The sequence below is a fragment of the Nomascus leucogenys genome, chromosome 18 (assembly GCF_006542625.1).
Source record: "Nomascus leucogenys isolate Asia chromosome 18, Asia_NLE_v1, whole genome shotgun sequence".
NCBI lineage: Eukaryota > Metazoa > Chordata > Mammalia > Primates > Hylobatidae > Nomascus > Nomascus leucogenys.
Genome location: NC_044398.1, coordinates 44,202,945 through 44,227,303, shown reverse-complemented (window position 1 = coordinate 44,227,303; position 24,359 = coordinate 44,202,945). Strand labels below are relative to the sequence as shown.

Below are 24,359 nucleotides of genomic sequence, written 5' to 3'. Positions count from 1 at the left end.
TCGGAAGCTTCCACACTAGGCAAAGACACTAATACTGGACTAGACAGTACAGCTCATAGCTGCAATTATTCCTGTAATATACCAGCATATGGTTTTCAAAAAATTTCAGATCCTATAGCAAACCGACCTGAGAAAACAGTCATCTAGCTATCAGAAACAAGGGTTTTTTTGGTATTAGGTACTCAAAATTTGTTGAATATAGTCTTCTCTATAAGAAAATCAGATTGCTGAGGCAGGAGAATCACTTGAACCCAGGAGGCGGAGGTTGCAGTGAGCTGAGATCGTGCCACTGCACTCCAGCCTGGGAGACAGAGCGAGACTCTGTCTCAAAAAAAAAAAAAAGAAAAAAAAAATCAGATTGGACTTCGTAGTGAGTTGCTTGTTGGTGTTAACAAGGTGCCAGCACTTCTCATTGTTTGCTAGGAGTCATTACTTCACTTGTTCCTCAGAATTTATTTAGCACTAAGTTTTGTGCACTCACTGTGCTAAAACATCGGTGTTAAAAGGAACAGTATGCCAGGCCACACTGCTAATGTTTGACATGGGGTAAATCACAACCTGTCTTGAACTTTGTCTTTAGTGTGAGGTGGTTGATCTTACAGCTCTAATTAGGTATTCCAGCATTCTTTTTTGAGATGGAGTCTTGCTCTGTCAGCCATGCTGGAGTGTAGTGGCGCAATCTCGGCTCACTACAACCTCTGCCTCCCGGGCTCAAGCAATTCTCCTGCCTCAGCCTCTCGAGTAACTGGGATTAGCGGCACCCACCACTATGCCTGGCTAATTTTTGTATTTTTAGTAGAGACAAGTTTTCACCATGTTGGCCAGGCTGGTCTCGAATTCCTGACCTCAAATGATCCTCCCGCCTCAGCCTCCCAAAATGCTGGAATTACAGGCGTGGGCCACCACGCCTGGCCTCTGGCATTTTATTATCTTAACCACAGGTTTAAATATCACCCACCCCCAGTGCAGCTGTCAGTTACCAAGACCAATTCTGCCCCAAGGCATGAAGCAGTTGGCCACGCCAGAACAAAGATTAGAAGCCCAGTAGCAGGTGGGCCTTGCTGCTGCAGACTGTGCTGTGTCTTCTTTCTGCTCAATCGTGCAGTGACTGGTCAGGCTCTGCTGGTAACAGTTGAGACATCAGGTAATGCAGTCTTATCCTTTGGAAGTTACCTCCCATAGTAAATGAAGTGAACTGATCCCTTCCGGAAGGGGTACATGTCATCCAACCCTCATATGGTTGGTCCTCTTTGAGAGGAAGGTTATACATGAACATGCTAACTCTGCCAACAGCATGGCTGTGTCACTCCAGAAGCTTCTGGGATAACTAGAGAAATAATGGTTCTTCTAGACAGGGTGTTTTCCATGCAACAAAACATATATGACTGCATTTCACAAAATCTTAACATCAAGTTTAAGGGCAAATTTTGTTTAAACGGTCCTACAATTAGGACCCCAGATTAGCAAGAATTCCGAAGTTCATCTGATACACTTCCTGTCTCCACCTGGGTGGAGGCTCCTTCTGACTGTACTGCAAGCAGACCCCCGTTACCCAGACCAGTGGTCAGCACCCTCACTGTGGCACCCAAAACAACACAACGGACGGAGCACACGGTGGTACCCGCAAACCTGATGTGGAAAAAATATTTTAAAATCCCCAAATTGGTGGCTCATGCCTGTAATCTCAGTACTTTGGAAGGCCGAGGCAGGCGGATCACCTGAGGTCAGGAGTTCAAGACCAGCCTGGCCAATGTGATGAAACCCCGTCTCTACTAAAAATACAAAAATTAGCCAGGCATGGTGGCGGGCGCTTGTAATCCCCACTACTCAGGAGGCTGAGGCAGGAGAATCACTTGAACCCGGGATGCAGAAGTTGCAATGAGCCGAGATCGAGCCATTGCTCTACAGCCTGCGCAACAAGAGCGAAACTCCACCTCAAAAAAAAAAAAAAAAAAAAAATCGCCAATTGGAAAATGAGATGGTACCATAAGTACATCAGGACATTTTAGTAATTCCTGAAAAATAGAAGGGATCAGGTCTGAAATGAAACAGCAACAAGAAATCATGACCTCAAACATGTGAGACTGCTGGGGAGATGGGAGTGCTTTGGGGGGAGCCCCAAACTCAAACCCAGCCCTTGAGACATGTCGGGGAGGCAAGGGTTGAAAAACTAACTATTGGGTACTATGTTCAGTATGTGGGTGATGGCATCATTCATACCACAAACCTTAGCATCACACAACATACCTAGGTAACAGACCTGTACATGTAGCCCCTGAATCTAAAATAAAAGTTGAAAACAAAAACAAAAACACACAAAAACCAACCCTAGAACAGTTCCACCATCACCACAAGGAAAAAAATAAACACATTCGGGGTCACTGTGTGTCAGAACTCCAGCCGTGCCGTCGGCTCTGAACCCCAGGTACACAGCAGCTGCTGGGCCTCTGGAAGCAGGGAGCCCCCATACCCTGACAAACACGCCCTTAACAAACCTGCAGGGGCCAATCCCAAGTTGTCTGCAGAAACCACAACATAATGCCAAAGTCACTCCTACTGTTAGATTTTATTTCAGAAGCAGTGTGAAGAGGCTACATAGCTCGTGACATGTTTCTTAGAACTCTCCTTTTCTCAGCCTCTGCACCCTCTGTTATGTCTTTAGCTCAAAAACGGAAAAGCTCTCCCCGCTGTAGCCTGAGCACCACCCTCCTTCCATCCCCTCCATCAAGAAAGCTCCCCAAACCTGGCTTGACGATGACTCAGCTCTCTTGGAGGGGGTAGTGGAGGTGGATGAATGCGGCAGGGAAAGCCAGAATCCTTCTGAGAAGGAAAGGGGAAATGAGGCCAGCATGGTGGCTCATGCCTGTAATCATAGCCCTTTGGGAGGCTGAGGCAGGAGGATCGCTTGAGGCCCAAAGTTTGAGGTTGAAGTGAGCTATGACTGTGCCACTGTACCCCAGCCTGGGTGACAGAATGAGACCCTATCTCAAACAAACAAAAAACCCAACCACACCAAAATAACAATTAGCAAAACTTCAGTAAGGTCTATAGATTATGGTATTGTTGGTCATTGCTATTGTATCAATGTGAACTTTCCTGGTTCTGATAATTGTACATAATTGGTTAAGTAATAGAACATCCCTGAAGTATTTAGGGATAAAGGGGTATTAGCTCTGTAATTTGCTTCTAATAGGTCAGAAAAAAATGTGTGCATACACGATACACAGACATTACAAACATTACAAGATGAGTCTCTGTGATTCCTGTACACACACACAGAATGACAAGGCAATTGTGCAATGTTAGCAGTTTATGAATCTGGGTGAAGGGTAAATGGCAGTCCTTATACTATTCATGAAACTTTAATGGAAGCCTGGAATCATTTCAAAATAAAACATTTAGCTGTTGAAATAAACTCAGATGGGCTGACAAAAGTAGAAGGTAGGATGAAACACAGGAGAAGCATAGTAACAATTATGGAAGAAACATCTAGGGGACCTGAGATTTGTTCTAGAAAGTTCTAGAAAGAGAAAAGGAAAAGAAAGAAAAAAGGGAAGAAACAAAAGAAATAATGGGAGAAAATTTCCCAGGTCTAAGAAAAGACCTCATTAGTACTAAGAAACAGAATGAATATATTTAGATATGGCCAGTTTCAACTTCCAACATCAAGAATAAAAAGAAAATTCTATTTCTTGAAAGTAAGTTACCCTGTATAACATGTCATTTATTAGATCCACATCAGACTTCTCACCGGCGACAAGGGATGCTAGAAGATCATGGAGTATCATCTTCAGAGTTAGATTCTATCTTCAGCCAAACTCCTAGCCAAGTATGAGGACAGGATCAAGTAATAAAAATTGCTTTTGAAACGTCTGATTAAAATCCCTCCCACAGCAGTGTAGGTCTTTCGGTGGAGACTTCCATTTTTTTATGTTTTTCAACATTGACCTGCATTTCAGTCATACAGTAGAGCAACAGATGTCATCATATGGATTCTAAATTGGCTTTTAAAAATGGCTCTTCCATTAAAGAAAAACAAGGGGGGCCCAACTTTTTCTTCACGTCACTTGAATATGTACATACATACATATATATATTTTTTTTTATTTTTTTATTTTTTTGAGAGATGGAGTCTTGCTCTGTTGCTCTGTTGCCCAGGCTGGAATGCAGTGGTGCGATCTCAGCTCACTGCAACCTCCACCTCCTGGGTTCAAGCTATTCTCCTGCCTCAGCTTCCCAAAGAACTGGGACTACAGGCGAGTACCACCACACCCAGCTAATTTTTGTACCTTAGAGACAGGGTTTCACTGTATGTTGGCCAGGCTGCTCCTGACTTCAGGTGGTCTGCCCGCCTCGGCCTCCCAAAGTGCTGGGACTAGAGGCGTGAGCCACTGCACCTGGCCGAAAATATTTTCAATATAAACATTCCATATTGATTTTCAGATGTTAACACTTTGAGCTTCCTGCATAACATTTAGAATGTGAGCCAGGCATGGTGGCATGGTCCCAGCTACTCAGGAGGCTAAGGTGGGAGGATGGCTTGAGATCAGGAGTTTGAGGCTACAGTGCATTATGATTGTGCCTGTGAACAGCCGCTGCACACTAGCCTGGGTGACAGTGCGAGACTGTCTCTAAAAAAGACAAAATTAGGATATAAGCACTGAGGTGGATGTAGGGACATTGAGAGATATGGAATTGACTTAGATTTCATTTGAACAAAGACCAAGAAGCTGCTAAGATTCAGAGGAGCAATAGGTTGATGGAATATGTGAATTAACAATTCCTATGTCAAAAGGAGATTATGGGCTGGGTGCAGTGGCTCACGCCTATAATCCCAGCACTCTGGAAGGCCAAGGTGGGCAGATCACCTGAGGTTGGGAGTTCGAGACCAGCCTGGCCAACATGGTAAACCCCATCTCTACTAAAAATACAAAATTAGCTGAGTGTGGTGGTGCACACCTGTAATCCCAATTTCTCAGGTGGCTGAGGCAGAAGAATTGCTTGAACCCGGGAGGCAGAGGTTGCAGTGAGCTGGGATCACCCCATTGTGCTCCAGCCTGGGTGACAGAGCAAGACTCCATCTAAAGAAAAAAAGATTATGAATGAACCTTTCAGCCCTAGTCCTTGCTCCCTTCCAAAAATATTTTTTATATGTGCCGTTGCACTTGAAATAAGCCGCCATCTGGATCCTAGCATCGAGGTGACTCTCCCACTTCTGCTTATACCAGCACTCACACATTTAAGTCTCCATGCCTGCAGTAGTGCCGCTGACAATAGGTGGCCTCTGCTCACTGCTGGCCACTTTCAGCGGATCATGCCCACCCAGTCAACACTGTATGCTCCGAGGGCTGAGCCAAGGCTGTGTAGGAGAGTGCACCTAACTTGATATAAGGATGACATGTCAGAAATGGTCAATATGCTACTACTATCAGCAGACAAATGTTTCTCCAAGTGAAGACTTAGTAACCGACTTAGCGTCTGCTTGAAACTATCTACAAGGATTAAACCTATTTTGGAAGAACAAGGATTAGACAATTGTTTCTTAATGTCTGCTCTATTAATAATATTAAAGAAACCGGCCAGGCGTGGTGGCTCACTCCTGTAATCCCAGGACTTTGGGAGGCTGAGGTAGGCAGATCACTTGAGGTCAGGAGTTCAAGACCAGCCTGCGCCAACATGGTGAAACCGCATCTTTACTAAAATACAAAAATTAGCCGGGTGTGGTGGTGCACACCTGTAATCCCAACTACTCGGGAGGCTGAGGCAGGAGAATCACTTGAACCCAGGAGGCAGAGGTTGCACTGAGCCAAGATCGCGCTACTGCACTCCACCCTGAGTGACTGAGCAAGACTGTCTCAAAAAAAAGATTGAAAAGAAACACTCAAATGTATATAGTGGTAATGTCTGGCAATAGAATTTTGAGTGATTTTTATTTGCTTTATTATTTCCTGTTGTTTCCCAAATTTTCTGCCATGAGTACATTTCCATAATCAGAAAACAATGTTTTGACCGGGCATGGTGGCTCATGCCTGTAATCTCAGCACTTTGGGAGGCCAAGGCAAGTGGGCCACCTGAGGTCGGGAGTTCGAGACCAGCCTGGTCAACATGGTGAAACCCTGTCTCTACTAAAAATACAAAAAATTAGCCAGGCATGGTGGCAAACACCTGTAGTTCCAGACTGGGGAGGCTGAGGCAGGAGAATTGCTTGAACCCAGGAGGCAAAGGTTGCAGTGAGCTGAGATCGTGCCATTGCACTCTAGCCTGGGCAACAAGAGCAAAACTCCGTCTCAAAAAAAAAAAAAAAGAAAACAATGTTTTGTCTTGTTTTTTAAAGGAAAAACCCCTGAACTGTGATAGGTTTAGAAGTTCTCTATCTCCACAAGGCGTGTACCTACCTGTGCTCCATACTGGGTTTCTGGTAGTTGAAGTGTACATCTCAGGAACATATGTATGTACACTAACTTAATTGTTATAAAAATCTCAACAGATGACTTTTGATGCACAATACCGTCTGAGTGTAGCATCACAAAACACATCACTAAAGTGTACTAAAATAAGGTTATTTACTTCAAAATGATACATTGGACATAATCTGTATATAGAACAAAGCAAGTAATGGTAAACTTAGTAAGGCACCTTTTAAACCCGATGCTGTACAAAATACATTTAGTGTGTTACATGTCAAAGACGAATCTATATTTTTGGTGTTTTACAATTGCCTGATAAAACTGCTTGCTTTTACCCTTCTTTCAATGCCTATGTACAGTTTTCCCTAATGAAGCAATAATGATATTTCCATCTTATACAATATATACTACATTTTAGTTTTTAAATGGGCCAGGACAAAGGTCACTAAAAGGGCTTAAATAATTCCACAGAAAACAGAATACAGAGCATAAGCTAAAATTACAATAGTTAATCCTTTACAAGAGCCATATTCACATACTTTCCTTACGGGACCATCATTACATGTGGCTTCACAGGATGCTGCGCTGGATTTTGGTTCTTAGGAACACACCTCCTCCCTGCAGTCTCCACTGTGACTCTCACAGCAGCACCGACGCAAGAGACGAGCTGTGGCACTGCTATTTCAACACCGGACTCCAAGTAAGTAATCAATATGACCACTTTTAAACACTACGAGGGCTATCATAATCTTCTGTTAAAATAAAAATCATTTCTGCTGTTGAAATGATTTTAGATATTTAGAAACATTTCAAAACAACATCTATGAAGTATGTTTATGAAAGCTGCCCTGGAATAAATTATTCAATATCAAATTTGATCCTGGGACAACTCAAAGATGCATGATTCTTTAAAAACTATAGTGCATTTTTGTTCTAAACAGAACAAAGCATCTGAAGAAAAGTACTGACTGTTAGAGTAAATCAAAATTTGGCACATCCTAGGAAAACAATTTTAAAAAACTATAGGTCACTTTCTAAGTTTAGAAACACTTCTGGACACTGGAAAGGCAATGTAAAATACTGATTAAAATAACTTTTGTGAAAATATTTCCAAAGAAATCGGATGCAAGTTTTATACATCAGAAACTTGTTCAGTAAGAAAGCACAGTAAAAGCTTAGAATAAACAAACTGAAGGAAACCCTAATATGCCTTTAATCCTACAGCTATTTGCCAGCATAAAGAGAATTCACAAGGAGAACTCTCTTTGAGGGTTAACTTTTCCTGTTTATAGTCAGGTAGTTTGGGTTGTTTGCTTTTATATTTTAATTATTTAAAGAGCTATCTGAATGAAGCTACACACTTTAAAAACACTAAATTACAAGTGGGACCAAATAATGGCTTCCAAGGTTTTACAAATTTACTAACTATGGTACTACATAATACTTCTTCTTGCTGGCCTATCATATTCTTCAAATATTTCACTTACTCGACGAGCTTCAAATTTAAGAATAAGAGTGGAAAGGAGAGACAAAAACTAAGTTTAATGCAACATTTTTGTTTTTTGTTATTTGTTTGAGATGGAGTTTCGCTCTTTTGCCCAGGCTGGAGTGCAGTGGCACGATCTTGGCTCACTGCAACTTCAACCTTCTGGTTTCAAGCGATTCTCCTGCTTCAGCCTCCCGAGTAGCTGGGATTACAGGCACCCGCCACCATGCCTGGCTGAGTTTTTTATTTTTAGTAGAGATGGGGTTTCACCATGTTGGCCAAGCTAGTCTTGAACTCCTGACCTTGTGATCCACACGCCTGGCCCCATTTTTAGATTAAGATTCCAAAGATGGCAGCATTTGCTTTTTAAAGAACATGTTATACTAGAAAATGTTTTTTACTGAGCAAGTTTCTAAGATTAACTCTTGATATCACTTTTACTAGACCAAATTAATTTTAAAAAACCGTAATAGTGGCCTCATATACTGGCTGTAATTTTTTGCTTCCACATACCATTTGTACATTTGCAATAAACTTTGCCTGTCTTTATATTTTTATTAAGATGACAAATGACTTTAAAGATTTATGGTATCAAGTCAAAAGTAAACCAAGATTTAAGTAAATTGGGTGTTCTAAGTGCAATCATATCATACGGAAACTCAGATTAAAATATTTGTATTTCTCAGTATACATACGGGGAAAAATTCTGAAAAAGCAAGTTATTGGGTATTATCCATATGCAAATTTACTTATCTTGATGAACACTTCAGACTTTAATTATGGTAGATGAAACTTATTAATCAAAATGGTTAAGGCAAGTTTCAAATTTGTGAAATTTGATGTGCAGACAAATTTGTAAGTTTTAACCTTAAATGACAGTCAAATTTTGGTAATGGGTAGACATATGCTGATTTCCTGCCGTTTAATTTAAACCTTTTTGATGATGTTGTGATATAATCACATTTATTTTATGTTATAATCAAATAAAACTATCTCACTTGATGTACTCATGAGTTGTTTGCTCAGAATAGATTAATATTTAAAAGGCATTAAAGAAGTATAAGTTTATGTAAACCAGATTTCTTGAGATAACAAGGCATCTATAAAATATGAACCATTTTATTGAAGAACAGTTTTACAGTGTAGCTACAGATACTGACTAGATACTAAATATTTCTGCCTGATTTTTCATTGTCTTCACAAGTTAGGGAACAGAAATCAAAAAACCAAAAATCTCAAATGATTTAGATGTCCAAAACATATTTAACAGTTGATAAATTTATAACAGCTCTGACATATAAATTTCTAATTAGAGAATCCTTTCATTTGAAAAAATTGAGATGATATTACCCTAATGAAGTTTTTGGCTGAAGTTAACAAAGTCCTGGATTTGATATATTACTTTGAATGCATTAATTCTGAAAATTCATATTTAGTTCTACTTTATAACATTTCTTCTCTTAAGGATGGGATGTGAGGTACACATGAGCTGGTTTCTACAGTATGAATGTATGTACATATATAAAGTATGGTTGTAAAGGAGTGGGTGATTTGCAAATAAAGCACATTATACACAAAATATAAATAACTTCCCTTTTAAAAGTTGCTGAGAATAAAGAATACAGAACACGGTTATAGGCACTTACATTGCTATCAAATGCAGGAATTCACTTCAATAAGAAGTGCTTTCTTTGTAAGCATGGTTCATGGCATTAGAAGCTCCAACTTTGGAGAGGATGCTTTCCATGACAAAAATAATAACCACAAAAAAATGGTGATTGAAGGAAAACAATCCAAATTTACAGATGCTTTAAACTTCTTTTGGCCTTGGCATCAGCTTTCATGTTAAAAAATAAAGCTGGTGGGGAAGCTATCTCACTTGCAAGGTAAATGGCTTGTATGAGATTGGCGAATCTTGGTCAGATATTGCATTTTTAAAGCACAAAACCACCGGCCACCAATATCTTCTTGTGCATGCATATAAATTATTTTCTTCTAATTCAAATGGCAGCAGAGGAATCCTGGCGTGCATGTGCATGGAGACACACACACATCACTAAGGAGGCAGGACAAACTATCATAAACTAAGCAGTATCCCAAACACATCATCATCTATAGGCTGTTTTACAAAGGTAGAATACAAACGAACTGAATGTCTCAGGTAAAAGGCAAAGTCTATTTCTCCATCTCTGCTACACTCATTTATCTTCTTAAGGCTTTCACAGAAAGCACCATTTTATGAACAGGCAATTCAGTACCCAGAGCTTGACTGGAGACACTAATCAGGATTGAAGTCTTGATGCAGTTCATAAAAACCCATTTAAAAAAAGGCATCAAAAACCACATTTAAAATAAAGCTGTCCATATATAAAGAATGAAGTGTTTAGAAGTTCCCAGCTTGTATTCTAATAAGAGTACTGAAAGGTTTAATATTAGCAGCCTGTGAACACGTAGTGAAGAAAGAGTCTGAGAACCACGTTAACATCCTTATTCCACTCTAATTCCACCCATGCCATGGGTAAAAACAGTTCTTGCAGTCTAGAGTTTCTCCTCCGATGGTTTAACCGTCAGATTTTTACATCTTGGGATTCAACCATCTTGGCAAGCGTCTTCTTAATTCTCAATGCTGTGAGTCTGGAGGCTGGATTGTGGGCCCAGCATTCTGACATTAGCTTCAAAACTGCTCGTAGACACTGAAAAGTAAAGAGATGTTTAGTGAGCAGAGAATATCTTTGGTGGCATTTACCAATCACTTCTTCAGGGGACTGAGTTCCACTCACTTCATCACTGTTCCACCGATTAGACACAATTGGCCGCAAACGTTTGACACACACAACCTCACGCATATCTTCGTATGACGGATCACTCGGTACCATGTTGTAATATGGCAATTGGTACTCTTCCACGATCCCTATAAGGGAGTGAGAAAACACGGGCACAAAAATGGTTGCTGGACAAAATATACCAATCTAGTAAGCATCTTTTGCTAAACTATGGAACTAAAACGGATTCTTACACAAGAAAAAATACAGACACGATGATTCACTCTTAATAGTAGATGTATGTTTTTCTCTTATTTATGTCCAACTATTTTCTCTACCTCCACCAGGGATGTCATCACAACTGTGATAGAGTCCATCAACAAAGGGCATATCAATCTTCCTTAAAAAAAAAAAATAAGCAAGGCGAAATCAGCCATTTACCCTAAAGTATAATTATTTACTTATATGGTTGTTCCTACTAATGAATAGTTTTTATTATTTTGTTTCATTTTGCTCTGCAGTAGAAAGACTTATGAGGTGCAGATAAGGGTTCACACAGCAGGCCTGAGACCTTCCCTTAGAAAAGGCGGCTTGCAAGGTTTGGCCTTGGCCAGTGCCTGGGTACACAAATGGTAAACAGTTCCCTAAATGGATATAAAACTTCCCGGAAACGGTGAGGGTGACTCACCACTCCTGGGCTGCTTGTGCAAACAATGTGGTGTGTACTGCACGTCTGCTTTCCTGCTGGAATTCTGGTACATGCCAGGCACAGGATACCTATGTGACCAGCCTCCAGTAAAATCTCTGGGTGCCAAGTCTCTAAGGAGCTTTCCCAAATGAGAACACTTTGTATGTGTTGTCACAACTCGTAGGAGGAATGAAGCACACCCTGACTCCACTGGTACAGCACCCCGGGAAGCCTCGCCTGGTTTTCTAAACTTGGCTGATTTTGATTTGTATCCTTTCACTGGGATAAAAGTTAGCCATTGGGACAACCACATGCCAAGTCCTGTGGTCCTTCAAGTGAAATCACACAACCTGGGGGCGGTCTTGGGGACTCTGACGTATGTGACATCTAAATTATGTAACTGCCAGCAATTGCACTCCTAGGTGTATACCCAAAAGAAAGGAAATCAGCTAACCGAAGAGATACCTGCACCCTCATGTTTGCTGCAGCACTGTTCACAATAGCCAAGATGTGGAAGCAACCTAAGTGACCATCAACAGATGAACAGATCAAGAAAATTTGGCACCTACACACAATGGAGTATTATTCAGCCAGAAAAAAGAATGAGATTCTGTCTTCTGAAATAACATGGAGGAAATGGATGTCATAACATTAAGTAAAATAAGCCAAGCACAGAAAGACAAACTTCACATGTTCTCACTTACTTGTGAGATCTAAAAATCAAAATGACTGAACTCATGGAGATAGAGAACAGAAGGATGGTTACCAGAGGTTGGGAAGGGTAGCAGCGGATCGGGGGGGATGTTTAATGAGCAGAAACAAAATAGAAGAATGAATATGTATTTGGTATTTGATAGCACAACGGTGGGGGGGAGACTACAGTTAGTAATAATTTAATTGTACACTTAAAAATAACTCAAGGAGTATAACTACTTGGTGAAACAAAGGATAAATGTCTGAAGGGACAGATACCCAATTCTCCAAGATGTGATTATTACACACGGCATGCCTGTATCAAAATAGCTCCTTATCCAATAATATATACACCTACTATGTGCCCACAAAAATTAAAAAATAAAAAGTTATATAACTGGAGCTGTTATTTTTTAAATGATGGGTAAATAAACATAATCAGAAACTACTCAAACTCCTACCTCCTGTGATACAACGACGAGCCATCTCCCAAATGATCAGGCCGAAGCTGTAGATGTCAGCCATGATGTACGGCTGGAAGTGGTTTTTATTCAGGCTTTCGTCCAGCACTTCTGGAGCCATGTAGCGTTTGGTGCCCACCCTGGTATTCAAGGGCACATCAACTTCATTTGTGTCGCTGAAACAAAAGAAAGCCAAGGTCCAAGTTGAGGGCCAAGAATAAAATAGTTTATCTTGTATTTTTGTCCTATTTTATAAAAGCTTCTTTTTCTCCTTGGGGCCAGATGTATTGTGGAATTTAGCATTTTTCAGATTTTTCTTTAAATACATGCTACATACTACACGACATCCTCGGCAGAATTGGGGCAGCACTCTTAATCCAACTCAGTACTCAGTACTGTGTCTACAGCAAAACACTAAGTGCGATAATCCTCCTCAACTGGATAAGGGCAATACACACCTCACATCCATTCAGGTCAGGTTTTGTCACTAAATAAGTTTGGTGTCTAAGAAAGAGGACAACACTGAATATAAGATAAAGTAAAGCCAGGCACGGTTGCTCATGCCTGTAATCTCAGCACTTTGAGAGGCCAAGGCGGGCGGATCACCTGAGGTCAGGTGTTCAAGATCAGCCTGGCCAACATGGTGAAACACTGTCTCTACTAAAAATACAAAAGTTAACTGGGGTGCTGGCACATGACTATAATTCCAGCTACTTGGGGGGCTGAAGCACGAAAATTACTTGAACCTGGGAGGTAGAGACTGCAGTGAGCCGAGACCATGCCACTGCACTCCAGCCTGGGCAACAGAGTGAGAATCTGTCTCAAAAAAAAACAAAAGAAAAGAAAAGAAAAAAAAAAGATAAAGTAGTAGATAATTATGTCTGAGAAGTGGTGAATATGAAAATACAAGAGGAATCATTTGCTTTTACCACTCTCGTATGATACACGAAGGCTTTGTGACATAGGATTACATTTTCTTCTTTATGGGTCCCATCAACACAGTTCTGTTGTTAGCAATGTTTACATGATCATACTGACAATTAGTAATAATTACTCTAAAGCAGTGATCAATATAATGAGTTGTATTTTCTTATAGCATCTGATAAATATCTGAGCCAACAAATACTACACTGACTCAGAACACTGTAACAGATTTAAATGTCTCTTACAGTTGTTTTAAAGACTGGTACTTTTATATTATAGCCTAAAATGAATACTGAAATGTAAAGCAGCCACTCCATTCTAGAATTACAAGATTAAAATGGTTTCAAAGGTTTCCTAAAAATTTGTAATTTCTAACACTTACATTTGTTTTAAAATACTGACACCATCAAGTGTTGACAGAAAAATGACATCTTTATCTCTACTGCTTACAGGTGTGTAAACTGAGGCACACTCCTGAAAGAAGTAATATGCAACATACCATAATTTAATATGTATAAACTCACTGCCTCAGCAGGCCCTTCTCTAGGAATCCATCATGAAGAAATGCTTGTACAAGTGCACAGGGATCAAATATATAATATATGGTTAAAATACCACAATGTTCATTAAAAAACTTTTTCATAATCAACTGAAGACACCTTTAATGTTCATCAGTTGGGTCTTAAGAATAAACTACAGTACCTCCACATATGGAAAACTCTGTATCTGTTAAAAAGAATGAAGTAGATTTACATCAGCTGAAACGGAAGGACAGCTAAGACTATATGACTCACACCTGTAATCCCAGCACTTTGGGAGGATCAGCTGAGCCTAGGAGTTTGAGACCAGCCTAGGCAACACAGTGAGACCCCATCTCCACAAAAAATAAAAACGTTAGCTAGGTGTGGCAGTGCATGCCTGTAGTCCCAGCTACTCAGGAGGCTGAGGTGGGAGGATTGCTTGAGCCCATGAGGTCGAGGTTGCAGTGAGCTAAGATCACACTACCATATTCCAGCCTGGGCAACTGAGTGAGACACTGTCTTAAAAAAAAAAAAAAAAGCTATATATATATATATATCAAGAATTATGTATAGGAGGAGTAGGACACAATTTTTGTAAAAAGAACAAAATCCCCCCAACTATACATTTATGTAACTAAAAACGAGCATATGCACATTTTTAGAATTCCATTATCTTGAATACAAATAGGGAAATATCTTTTGGAGATTAAAATAATTTCAAAACAGTGGGGCAAAGAACCACTCACCTGTTGAATTTAACAGCAAGGCCCAGGTCAGCAATGCAGCAACTCCCATTTTTCTTGATGAGGATGTTTTTGCTCTTTAGGTCTCGATGAGCAATTGCGGGCTTTCCTTGGGTGCCATAAATTTCTGTGTGCAGGTGGCACAGACCACAGGCAGCTGAATAAGCCAATTTAAGCAGGGCTCTGGTGTCCAGTGTAGCACATTTCAGGAAGTCATAGAGAGATCCATTTTCATGGTAATCAGTAATCAAATAGAGCTGAGTCCAGGAACCTGTACCTTTAATGTCTGCCGCTATGAAACCTGTCCAGTTGATGAGTTTAAAAGGTTAGTTATCATCAGAGATGGCTAGGGAGAAGTAATGCTCATTCTGGATACCAAGAAAAACTTAGGTATCATGTGCAGATAGTGAAACTTTAATTTGCCTGACACCAAGTCGTGAATGTGTTACTAAAAATTTTATTTCTACATTTACACATATAACTGTACTTCTACAATAAATTTATTATAATCTTAATAATCATGAAAGTGATAATATGATTAAGAAAAAGATCATATATGCCAGGCGTGGTGGCTCACACCTGTAGCACTTTGGGAGGCCGAGGCGGGAGGATCACTTGAGGTCAGGAGCTCGAGACCAGCCTGGCCAACATGGCAAAACCCCGTCTCTACTAAATATACAAAAATTAGCTGGGCATGGTGGCACGTGCCTGTAGTCCTGGCTACTCTGCAGGCTGAGGCAAGAGAATCATTTGAATCTGGCGGCAGAGGTTGCAGTGAGCCAAGACAGCGCCACTGCACTCCAGCCCGAGCGACAGAATGAGACTGTCTCAAAAAAAAAAAACAAAAAAAGAAAAGAAAAAAAGATCACATGTTATACAAATAACCTGGAGAATATTATCAACCTACATGATTCTCTAGTGGAAAAGGCTCTCAATTTCAAAGCAAAAAGTGGACACTTTAATAAAATTAAGAATGTTCAACTAAGAGCTCCTAATTAAGCCAACTCCCATTTGCCCATCAGTGACTCATCACAGCTGCCTTTTCAGTCTGGCTCCTTGACTGCCAGGTCCACAGTCTGCTCTTTTCCTTTCTCTCCTACCCTCTTCCCTCCAGAAAAAGGTCAGTGAACGCTATGCACTGAGCTGAACAGTGCTCCCCGACAAAATTCACGTCTAAAATCCATGTCATCTATAAACATGACCTTATTTGGAAAGAAGGTCTTTGCAGATGTAATCAAGTTAAGATGACTCATACAGGATTAGGGTGGGCCCGAATTCAATGGCTGGTGATGTTATAAGGTCGAAATGTGGACCCAGGCACCCAGGGAGAAGGCCACCTGATGACAGAAATGGAGACTAGAGTGTTGTCTATACTAAGCCAAGGAACACCAAAAATTCCTGGCAACCACTGGTAGCCAGAGTATTCAGAGACACAACAGCTCTGCCAACACCTTGGTTTTAAACTTTTGGCCTCGAAAATTGTGAGTGAATACGTTTTGGAGGTTGAAGCCACCCAGTTTGTGGTAATTGATACAGTAGCCCTAGGAAACTAATACAATTGCCTGCTTGGCAACATGCTATGTGCTCTCCAAATTAAAGGGAGGAAAACAGGAGGTGAAGGGAAAAGAAAACTCAGGATAGCCAGGTCGGCTTATGTACCTGACTGACCAGCTCATACCTGAATTACTTTGCTATTGTGTAAATGTGGAAATGGGGGGAAACACACATTAAACACAGAACGTACAATGAAACTGCATGTTGGGCTGTTGAGCTTATTAAAGGGAAAAGGCATATATGTTAATATTACCCTAAATCACTGCTTAAATTATCTATAAAAGACTGGGTTTTCATTACTATGGGAGTAAGTCCAATAAACTAGTATTATTTTCCATTTGAAACTCACTGCTGTTTCTTCAGCTGGTTAGTAAAGAAAGAGCTTGGTTGGCATTCCAGACTATGTTTTATTTAAACCATGGATTCTACTAGGTTTCCTTTAGCCAAATGTATATAGTTGAACTCACACGTTTTCAAAGCACATATGGAGGCTTCCACCTGTACCCCACTAACCTTGTCAAACATGAAATTGACTGAATCAGTGTGTACTCACCAAGTATGTTTTCATGGCGCATTAGCACAGTTTGGTAGATTTCTGTTTCTCGAAACCAGCTGGCTTCTTCAGTGGTAAAGAATACTTTCACTGCCACTTTTTCGCCACGCCATTTACCCATCCATACTTCTCCATATCGGCCTTTACCAACTTGCCGGACCATCTGAATCTGTTTGGCAATAGTTCGCTGAACCTTTATAGAAAAAAGTAAAAGGTTTGAGCTCTTGATGAAAGAAACCCATTGGCCGGGCTCGGTGGCTCACGCCTGTAATCCCAGCACTTTGGGAGGCCGAGGTGGGCAGATCACGAGGTCAGGAGATCGAGACCATGGTGAAACCCCATCTCTACTAAAAAATACAAAAAATTAGCCGGGCGCAGTGGCTGGCTGCCTGTAGTCCCAGCTACTCGGGAGGCTGAGGCAGGAGAATGGCATGAACCCGGGAGGCGGAGCTTGCAGTGAGCCGAGATTGCGCCACTGCACTCCAGCCTGGACGACAGAGCAAGACTCCGTCTCAAAAAACAAAACAAAAAAAAAAACAAAGAAACCCATTAAGATTGGCAAAGGGGTGGTCCATCTCATCAAAAAGCACGGTATACCCAACCAACTCCAGTTAAAAACTTATAATGTACTTTTTTTTTTTTTTTTTTTTTTGAGATGGAGTCTCGCCCTGTCGCCCAGGATGGAGTGCAGTGGCGTGATCTTGGCTCACTGCAACCTTCACCTTCTAGATTCAGGTGATTCTCCTGCCTCAGACTCCCAAGTAGCTGGGATTACAGGCACCCACCACCATGCCCAGCTAATTCTTTTGTATTTTTAGTAGAGATGGGGTTTAGCCATGTTGACCAGGCTGGTCTTGAACTCCTGACCTCCGGTGATCCGACCCCCCCTCGGCCTCCCAAAATGCTGGGATTACAGGCGTGAGCCACCATGCCCAGCCATAATGTACTTTAATGTATGAAACAATGTACAATGTATTCTGAAATCATAAACAGGTTATTCAAAGTGGCTGTTTGCAAAAATGGTCGTAATAATTACCCTCCCAGTGCACACAGTCGTGGGTAGTCTTGGTCCGCACTCAGGGCTTAGGCCACATGACTTGCTTTGGATAAAAGAACAACAGCGAACATGATGCAAGCAAAGACCTGACAAATGTTTGTGGACTGGGGCTTGCCCCTTCCTGCTGCTTTGGGAACCCTGTGACCAAAAAATAATGGCAGCATGAACTGTCGGCCACGGGTGTGAACTACACCACCTAGCTCTAGCTGAGCAAGTCCAACAAATGAACTGCCCCACAGACTCACAGAATGGGAAATAATGTTTGCTGCTCCATGGCACTAAGTTTTGGGGTGGTTTATTACGCAGCGAAGTCCAAATGACAGTTAAAGATCTTAAAAATCCCATCTATAAGACCCTGCCTAATCTGGCCTGGCCCCATTATTCGCTTTGACCACCCACCCACAAACCTCTTGTTTGACTTATCTCAACTTTAAGAATTCACTCAAACTCATTCCTGTCTCTCGGTTTTTTTGAATGTCCAGTTCCCTTAAGAGTGCTATTTTCTCCCTTAAACACCTTCATAGCACACAAAACCTCTCAGTTGTTGCACTTAACACAATCATAACTTTATTCTTATTTACATATATATTTGCTTGAACTCCATCCCCTGCTCACAGAATATAGGTATTTATTTGGGACAATATCAGAAGTACTTTAATATTTGTTAAATAAAAGATGTACATGGATTGTTACCTTTCATTTTCAGAAGCATTAGTGATCATTCTAAATTAAAAAGAACATTATGTTCCAAGTTGGAAATGCTTCTAAAATGGACTAGATTTAGTGCAAAGCTAAAGTGACTTTATGTATCATTTATTATAGAACACTTTTGTAAATTTTGTTCTGTTTTTTTGAGACAGAGTCTCGCTCTGTTGCCCAGGCTGGAGTGCGGCGGCCAATCTCAGCTCACTGCAACTTCTGCCACCCCAGTTCAAACGATTTCCTGCCTCAGCCTCCCGAGTAGCTGGGATTACAGGCATCTGCCACCACGTCCAGCTAATTTTTGTATTTTTAGCAGAGACAGGGTTTCACCATGTTGGCCAGGCTGGTCTCGAACTTCTGACTTCAAGTGATCTGCCTGCCTCAGCCTGTAAGTTTTTAAGATTATTGAGGTATAATTTATATAAAATGTACCCTTTTTGAGAAAAGTGCAACAAGCCTTGGACAAATCTATATCACATAATCACCAATACCACAATTAAGATACAGAATATTTTAATCACGTAAAAAAATTCTCACTTTTTGGCCGGGCATGGTGGCTCACGCCTGTAATCCCAGCACTTTGGGAGGCCAAGGCAGGTGGATCACCTGAGGTCAGGAGTTCAAGACCAGCCTGGCCAACATGGTGAAACCCTGTCTCTACTAAAAAAAATATAAAAATTAGCTGGGCATGGTGGTGCATGCCTTAATCCCAGCTACTTGGGAGGCTGAGGTAGGAGAATCACTTTTGTGTAGCCTTTTGTGTCTGGCTTCTTTCATGTAGCATAAAATACTTTTGAAATTCACCCACTGTTGCTGCTACATGTGTTAGAAGTTGTTCCTTTTTACTGATGAGTAGTATTCCACTGTATGAATGTACCAGCATTTGTTTATTCATTTAGCAATTCATGAGCTTTGGGGTTGTTTCCAGTTTATGTCTATTAAAAATAAAACTGCTATAAACATTCACATTCAGGCCTCTGGTGTGGACAAGTTTTCATATCTCTTGGGTAAATAATTAGCAGAAGGATTGCTTCATTGTACGGAAAGTATGCCCTCAACTTTCCAGACAATTGTCAAACTGTTTTTCAAAATAGCCATACCATTTTGCACTCCAACCAGCAATGTATGAGATTTCTAGTTGATCTACATCTTTGTCACCGCTTAATATTGTCAGTCTTAGCTATACTAGTGGATGTGCAGTAGTATCTTACTGTGTTTAATTTGTACATCCCTGTTGACGCTGAGCATCTTTTCATGTGCTTGTTTGCCATTCTTATATCTTCTCTGGGGAAGTGTCTGTTCAAATCTTTTGTCCATTTTAAAAAAAAAATTGGGTTGTCTTATTATTGAGTTGCAGAAGGTCTTTATATATTTTGCACAAAAACCCTGTATCAGATCCGCTTTGCCAATCTGTGACTTGTCTTCTCATTTTTTTTTTTTTTTTTTTTTTTTTTAAGATGGTGTCGCACACCATTGCCCAGGCTGGAGTGCAGTGGCGCGATCTTGGCTCACTGCAAGCTCCGCCTCCCGGGTTCACACCATTCTCCTGCCTCAGCCTCCCGAGTAGCTGGGACTACAGGCACCTGCCACCATGCCTGGCCAATTTTTTGAATTTTTAGTAGAGATGGGGTTTCACCGTGTTAGCCAGGATTGTCTCAATCTTCTGACCTCGTGATCCACTCGCCACGGCCTCCCAAAGTGCTGGGATTACAGGCGTGAGCCACCGCGCCTGGCCGTCTTCTCAATTTCTTAACAGTGTCTTCTAAATAGCAGAAGTTCTAAATTTTGATAAAGCCTGATTTATCATTAAAAAAATGATTTGTGTTTTTTATGTACTGAAGAAGTCTGCCCAAGGTCACAATAATTTTTTCGGACATTTCCTTTTAGAGGTTTTATACTTCAACTTTTACATTTAGGTCTATGCTACATTTCAAGTTAATTTTGTATACAGAGTGAGGAGGTAAGGGCTGAGATTAACTTTTTGGTAAATGGATTCCTGATTTTTCCTGCACCATCTGTTAAATGGACTGCCTTTTTCCAATTGAATTACTTGGGCATCTTTTTTTTTTTTTTTAAATCAATTAACCATATTAAGTGCATGTTCCTTTCTAAACTCCATAATCTGTTCCATTCATCAATACATCTATCCTTATGCCAGTACCAAATTGCAATCATTGTTGAGTTTTACGGTAAGTCCAGAAATCAGGTAGTGATTCCTCTTTGTTCTTCTACTTCGAAATTATTTTGGCTCTTCTAGTCCTTTGCATTTCCATATAAATGTTACAATATACATCAATTTCTATAAAAGTTTGCTCTGATTTTCATTTGGATTCAAATGAAATTACACACCAATTTGAGGAAAACTGAAATCTTAATACTGACTCCTCAGATTTATAAACATCTCTACTTATTTAGGGCTTTATTAATTTCTTTCAGCAATGTTTTATAATTTTCAGTGTGCAGGGCTTGCATAAATTGTTAGGCTTATTCTAAATATTTCATGGTTTTTGATGCTATTTTAAATACTGTTTTTATCATTTCCTAATTGTTTGTTGCTAGTGCATATAAATTCAGTGATATTTGTACAATGACTCTGTATTCTGTAACCTGATAAAGTCATTTACTGGCTGCAGTAGTTTTATTGTACTATTCTTGGGATTTTCTACATAAACAACCATGTTGTCTGCCTATGAAGGCAGTTTGACTTTTACCTTTCCAATTCAATTAGAGTTATTTAATAAGATGAATTTTAAAATTAGAGATCAGGGTGGGTGCGGTGGTTCACGCCTGTAATCCCAGCACTTTAGGAGCCAAGGTGGGAGGATCACTTGAGGCCAGGAGTTCGAGACCAACCTGGCCAACATGGAGAAACCCCATCCCTCCAAAAAAAAAAAAAAAAAAAAAAATTAGCCAGGCATGGTGGTGCATCTGGTAATTCCAGCTACTTCAGAGGCTGAGACGGGAATTGCTTGAACTTGGGAAGCAGGGGTTGCAGTGAGCCGAGACTGGGCCACTGCACTCCAGCCTGGGTGACAGAAGACAGACGATCTCAATACACTTAAAATAAAATAAAGTAAAATAAAATAAAATAAGAGATCAGTTTCTTTCAACTAATACAATTAAAAACCAAAACCTATCTGGATATCTAGTGTTCATAATACAGGTCCTCTCAAATAAGAGTTCCTTCAACCCAAAAATCTGAGTATTTCCATATATAAATGAACCTGCTGGGATTATTTTTTTCCCCTGATACCAAGAATCAGTCCAAATTTGTTGGAATTTATTTGTAATTCCCTTTAAAATTATTTTTTATTGAACTATGTTTTGGTAGTAGTATACTGAGAGAAGCATCCTTTCTATCTGTTGAAACTTTATTTCAAAATCTGAGATAGTTACAGTTCCCTCAATCAATCAGTTTAAACTTATAGATGCAAGGAATCTTATACCTGATTCCTCTTTAAGTTGGCTGGTAAAATGCTTAGAGCAAAACTTGTGAGCTAACTCTTGCCTTTCGTATAGGACTTCGTGATCTAACTTCCCCCGCCTTTCTCTGTAGGACTTGGTTCCTAACTTTGTTTATAGCTCTATCTTACTTGCCTATTCTATTTTTCTTGGTTCATATTTCTTATTTTTAACTAATTTCACCTTTGCAATACTGCATACCTCTTTCTAAATAAGGAGAAAAAAATGTGTCCACTATTGTTCCCTGATCTGCAATAATTATACTGTCCACCATCATGAGGACACATTCTAAATCAACACACCATTCATGTTTATAGGAACGCTTAACTTACCAATAAAGGTAGTCCAGACCCACTACCAGAACTTTGTGACTGGTCAATAAGGTCTTTTAGTGATTCTCCAACTGGAATAAATGCTTCATCCTGTTCCAAATCACGATTGTAACGACGTCTGCTTGAGATGCTCTTGCAATAATGCCTTTTAAAAAAGCAGAAAACAATCTACATTAAAAATGAGAAACTGTAAAACCCTAAGAAAAACCTTGAGGTTCTCTATACCGTTATCCTTCCCTCAGACAGAATCCTATCCAAATTAGTCTTATCATTGGATAATATATCCTGTCAAATACATCTAGAAATGGAGTTCAGAGTTCTATGTATGATGTTAAAATGGAAAGATGTCTATAGTGTATTGGCATGTAAAAAGACACTATCAGAATCAGATGTGAAGTGTCATCCTAGCTATAAAAAAATACAACTTCAAATAATCACAATATACATTTCCTTACATTCCAACCCAAACCTCGAAGTCATATTTTCAGACCTTTGCCAACTTGATAGATATGAAGCAATGCCTTCTTTTAATATGCTTTCCTCTGGTTACTAGCAAAATTGAATTTTTTTCCACAGTTCAGCTTTTTTTTTTTTTTTCTGTGAACTGCCTATTCATATTTTTAACAAATACTTTTTTTTTTAGATAGAATCTAGCTCTGTTGCCCAGGCTGGAATGCAGTGGTACGATCTCAGCTGACTGCAACCTCTGCCTCCCAGGCTCAAGCGATCTTCCCACCTCAGCCTCCTGAGTAGCTGGGACTACACGTACGTGCCACCATGCCTAGCTAATTTTTTTTTGTATTTTTAGTAGAGATGGGGTTTTGCTATGTTGCCCAGGATGGTCTCAAACTCCTGAGCTCAAGCGATCTGCCATGTTGGCCTCCCAAAGTGCTGAGATTACAGGCGTGAGACACTGTGACTGACCAATCTATTTGTGTTTATTGCACATTATTCAATTGAAGTGTTCCCTGAACTCTTCTCCTCATCGCTTTGTAGGCGTTCATTATATAATCTGTACATCAAATGTTGACAATTGTGTTTCAACAATCTTCTCAGTCCGTGATTATCACAGCATTCTCTTTATGGCATTTTTATGTCAGTTTTAAAATTTTAGTGTAGACAAATTAGTTCATCTTTACTCTTTTTGACATATGCTTTTGTCTCTTAAGACAACCTTCCAATCCTAATGTCAATAAATACGTTCTCAAGGTTTTTTTTGTTTTGTTTTTTTTGAGACAGGGTCTCACTCTGTCACCCAGGCTAGAATGTAGTGGCATGATCTCAGCTCACTGCAGCTTCAACCTCCTGGGCTTAAGTGATCCTCCCACCTCATCCTCCCAAGTGGCTGGGACTACCGGTATGTTCCACTATGCCTGGCTAATTTTTGTATTTTTCATAGAGATGAGGTTTCACCATGTTGCCCAGGCTGGTCTCAAACTCCTGGGATAGGGAGTTGATTTGAGCACAAGAGTTCGAGATGAGACCAGCCTGGGCTCAAAGCAATCCTCCTGCTTTGGCCTCCCAAACTGCTGAGATTACAGGTGTGACCCACTGTGCCTGGCCTGGTTTTAACATATTGATTCTCTCATTTAGTCATATGGTCCATTCAGAATGTATAATATATAATGGAAACTAAGAAACAAATTATTTTCCATATAAATAGCCCAATGTACTTAACTATTATAATTTTATTTTTAAAACTTTATATGGGTAATTGACTCAAATGGTTTAAAATCCAAAAGGCACAAAAGGGTATATGGCAAAAAAAAACCTTCCTCCCAGCTCTATCCCTAAGCTATCAAGTTCACTTCCTTAGAAGAGACCTATTTCCCTATTTCCTTAGAAACAAAACTACTTGTGGTTTCTCTGGTAATCTGGAGAGACACTGATGCCGTTCTGCATCTTGCTTCTTACCTGGGGTATCATTCCACGGAAGTACACAAAGTGTCACCTTTTTCTTTAATGGCTAGATAGTATTCCACTGTATAGCTGCTAACCATTCACCTACTGGTAA

General features: G+C 40.2%; 1 protein-coding gene across 5 annotated transcripts in view; it reads right to left on the bottom strand.

The window, feature by feature from the left end:
- Positions 1–6,546: 6,546 nt before the first annotated feature.
- The window catches only part of BMPR1A (bone morphogenetic protein receptor type 1A), a 175,751-nt gene continuing 157,938 nt past the window's right edge, over positions 6,547–24,359 (bottom strand). For 4 of the 5 annotated variants that reach the window (XM_003278594.4, XM_030797813.1, XM_030797815.1 and 1 more), the window contains 6 exons: positions 22,346–22,490; positions 16,793–16,985; positions 14,689–14,986; positions 12,498–12,673; positions 10,674–10,804; positions 6,547–10,586 (listed from right to left, as the gene is read on the bottom strand). In XM_003278594.4, coding sequence (XP_003278642.1) covers positions 10,461–10,586; positions 10,674–10,804; positions 12,498–12,673; positions 14,689–14,986; positions 16,793–16,985; positions 22,346–22,490 — 1,069 coding nt within the window. In that variant the 3' untranslated portion in view covers positions 6,547–10,460. The remainder of the gene's footprint in view (positions 10,587–10,673; positions 10,805–12,497; positions 12,674–14,688; positions 14,987–16,792; positions 16,986–22,345; positions 22,491–24,359) is intronic. The other variant, XM_030797816.1, reaches the window with a different exon arrangement.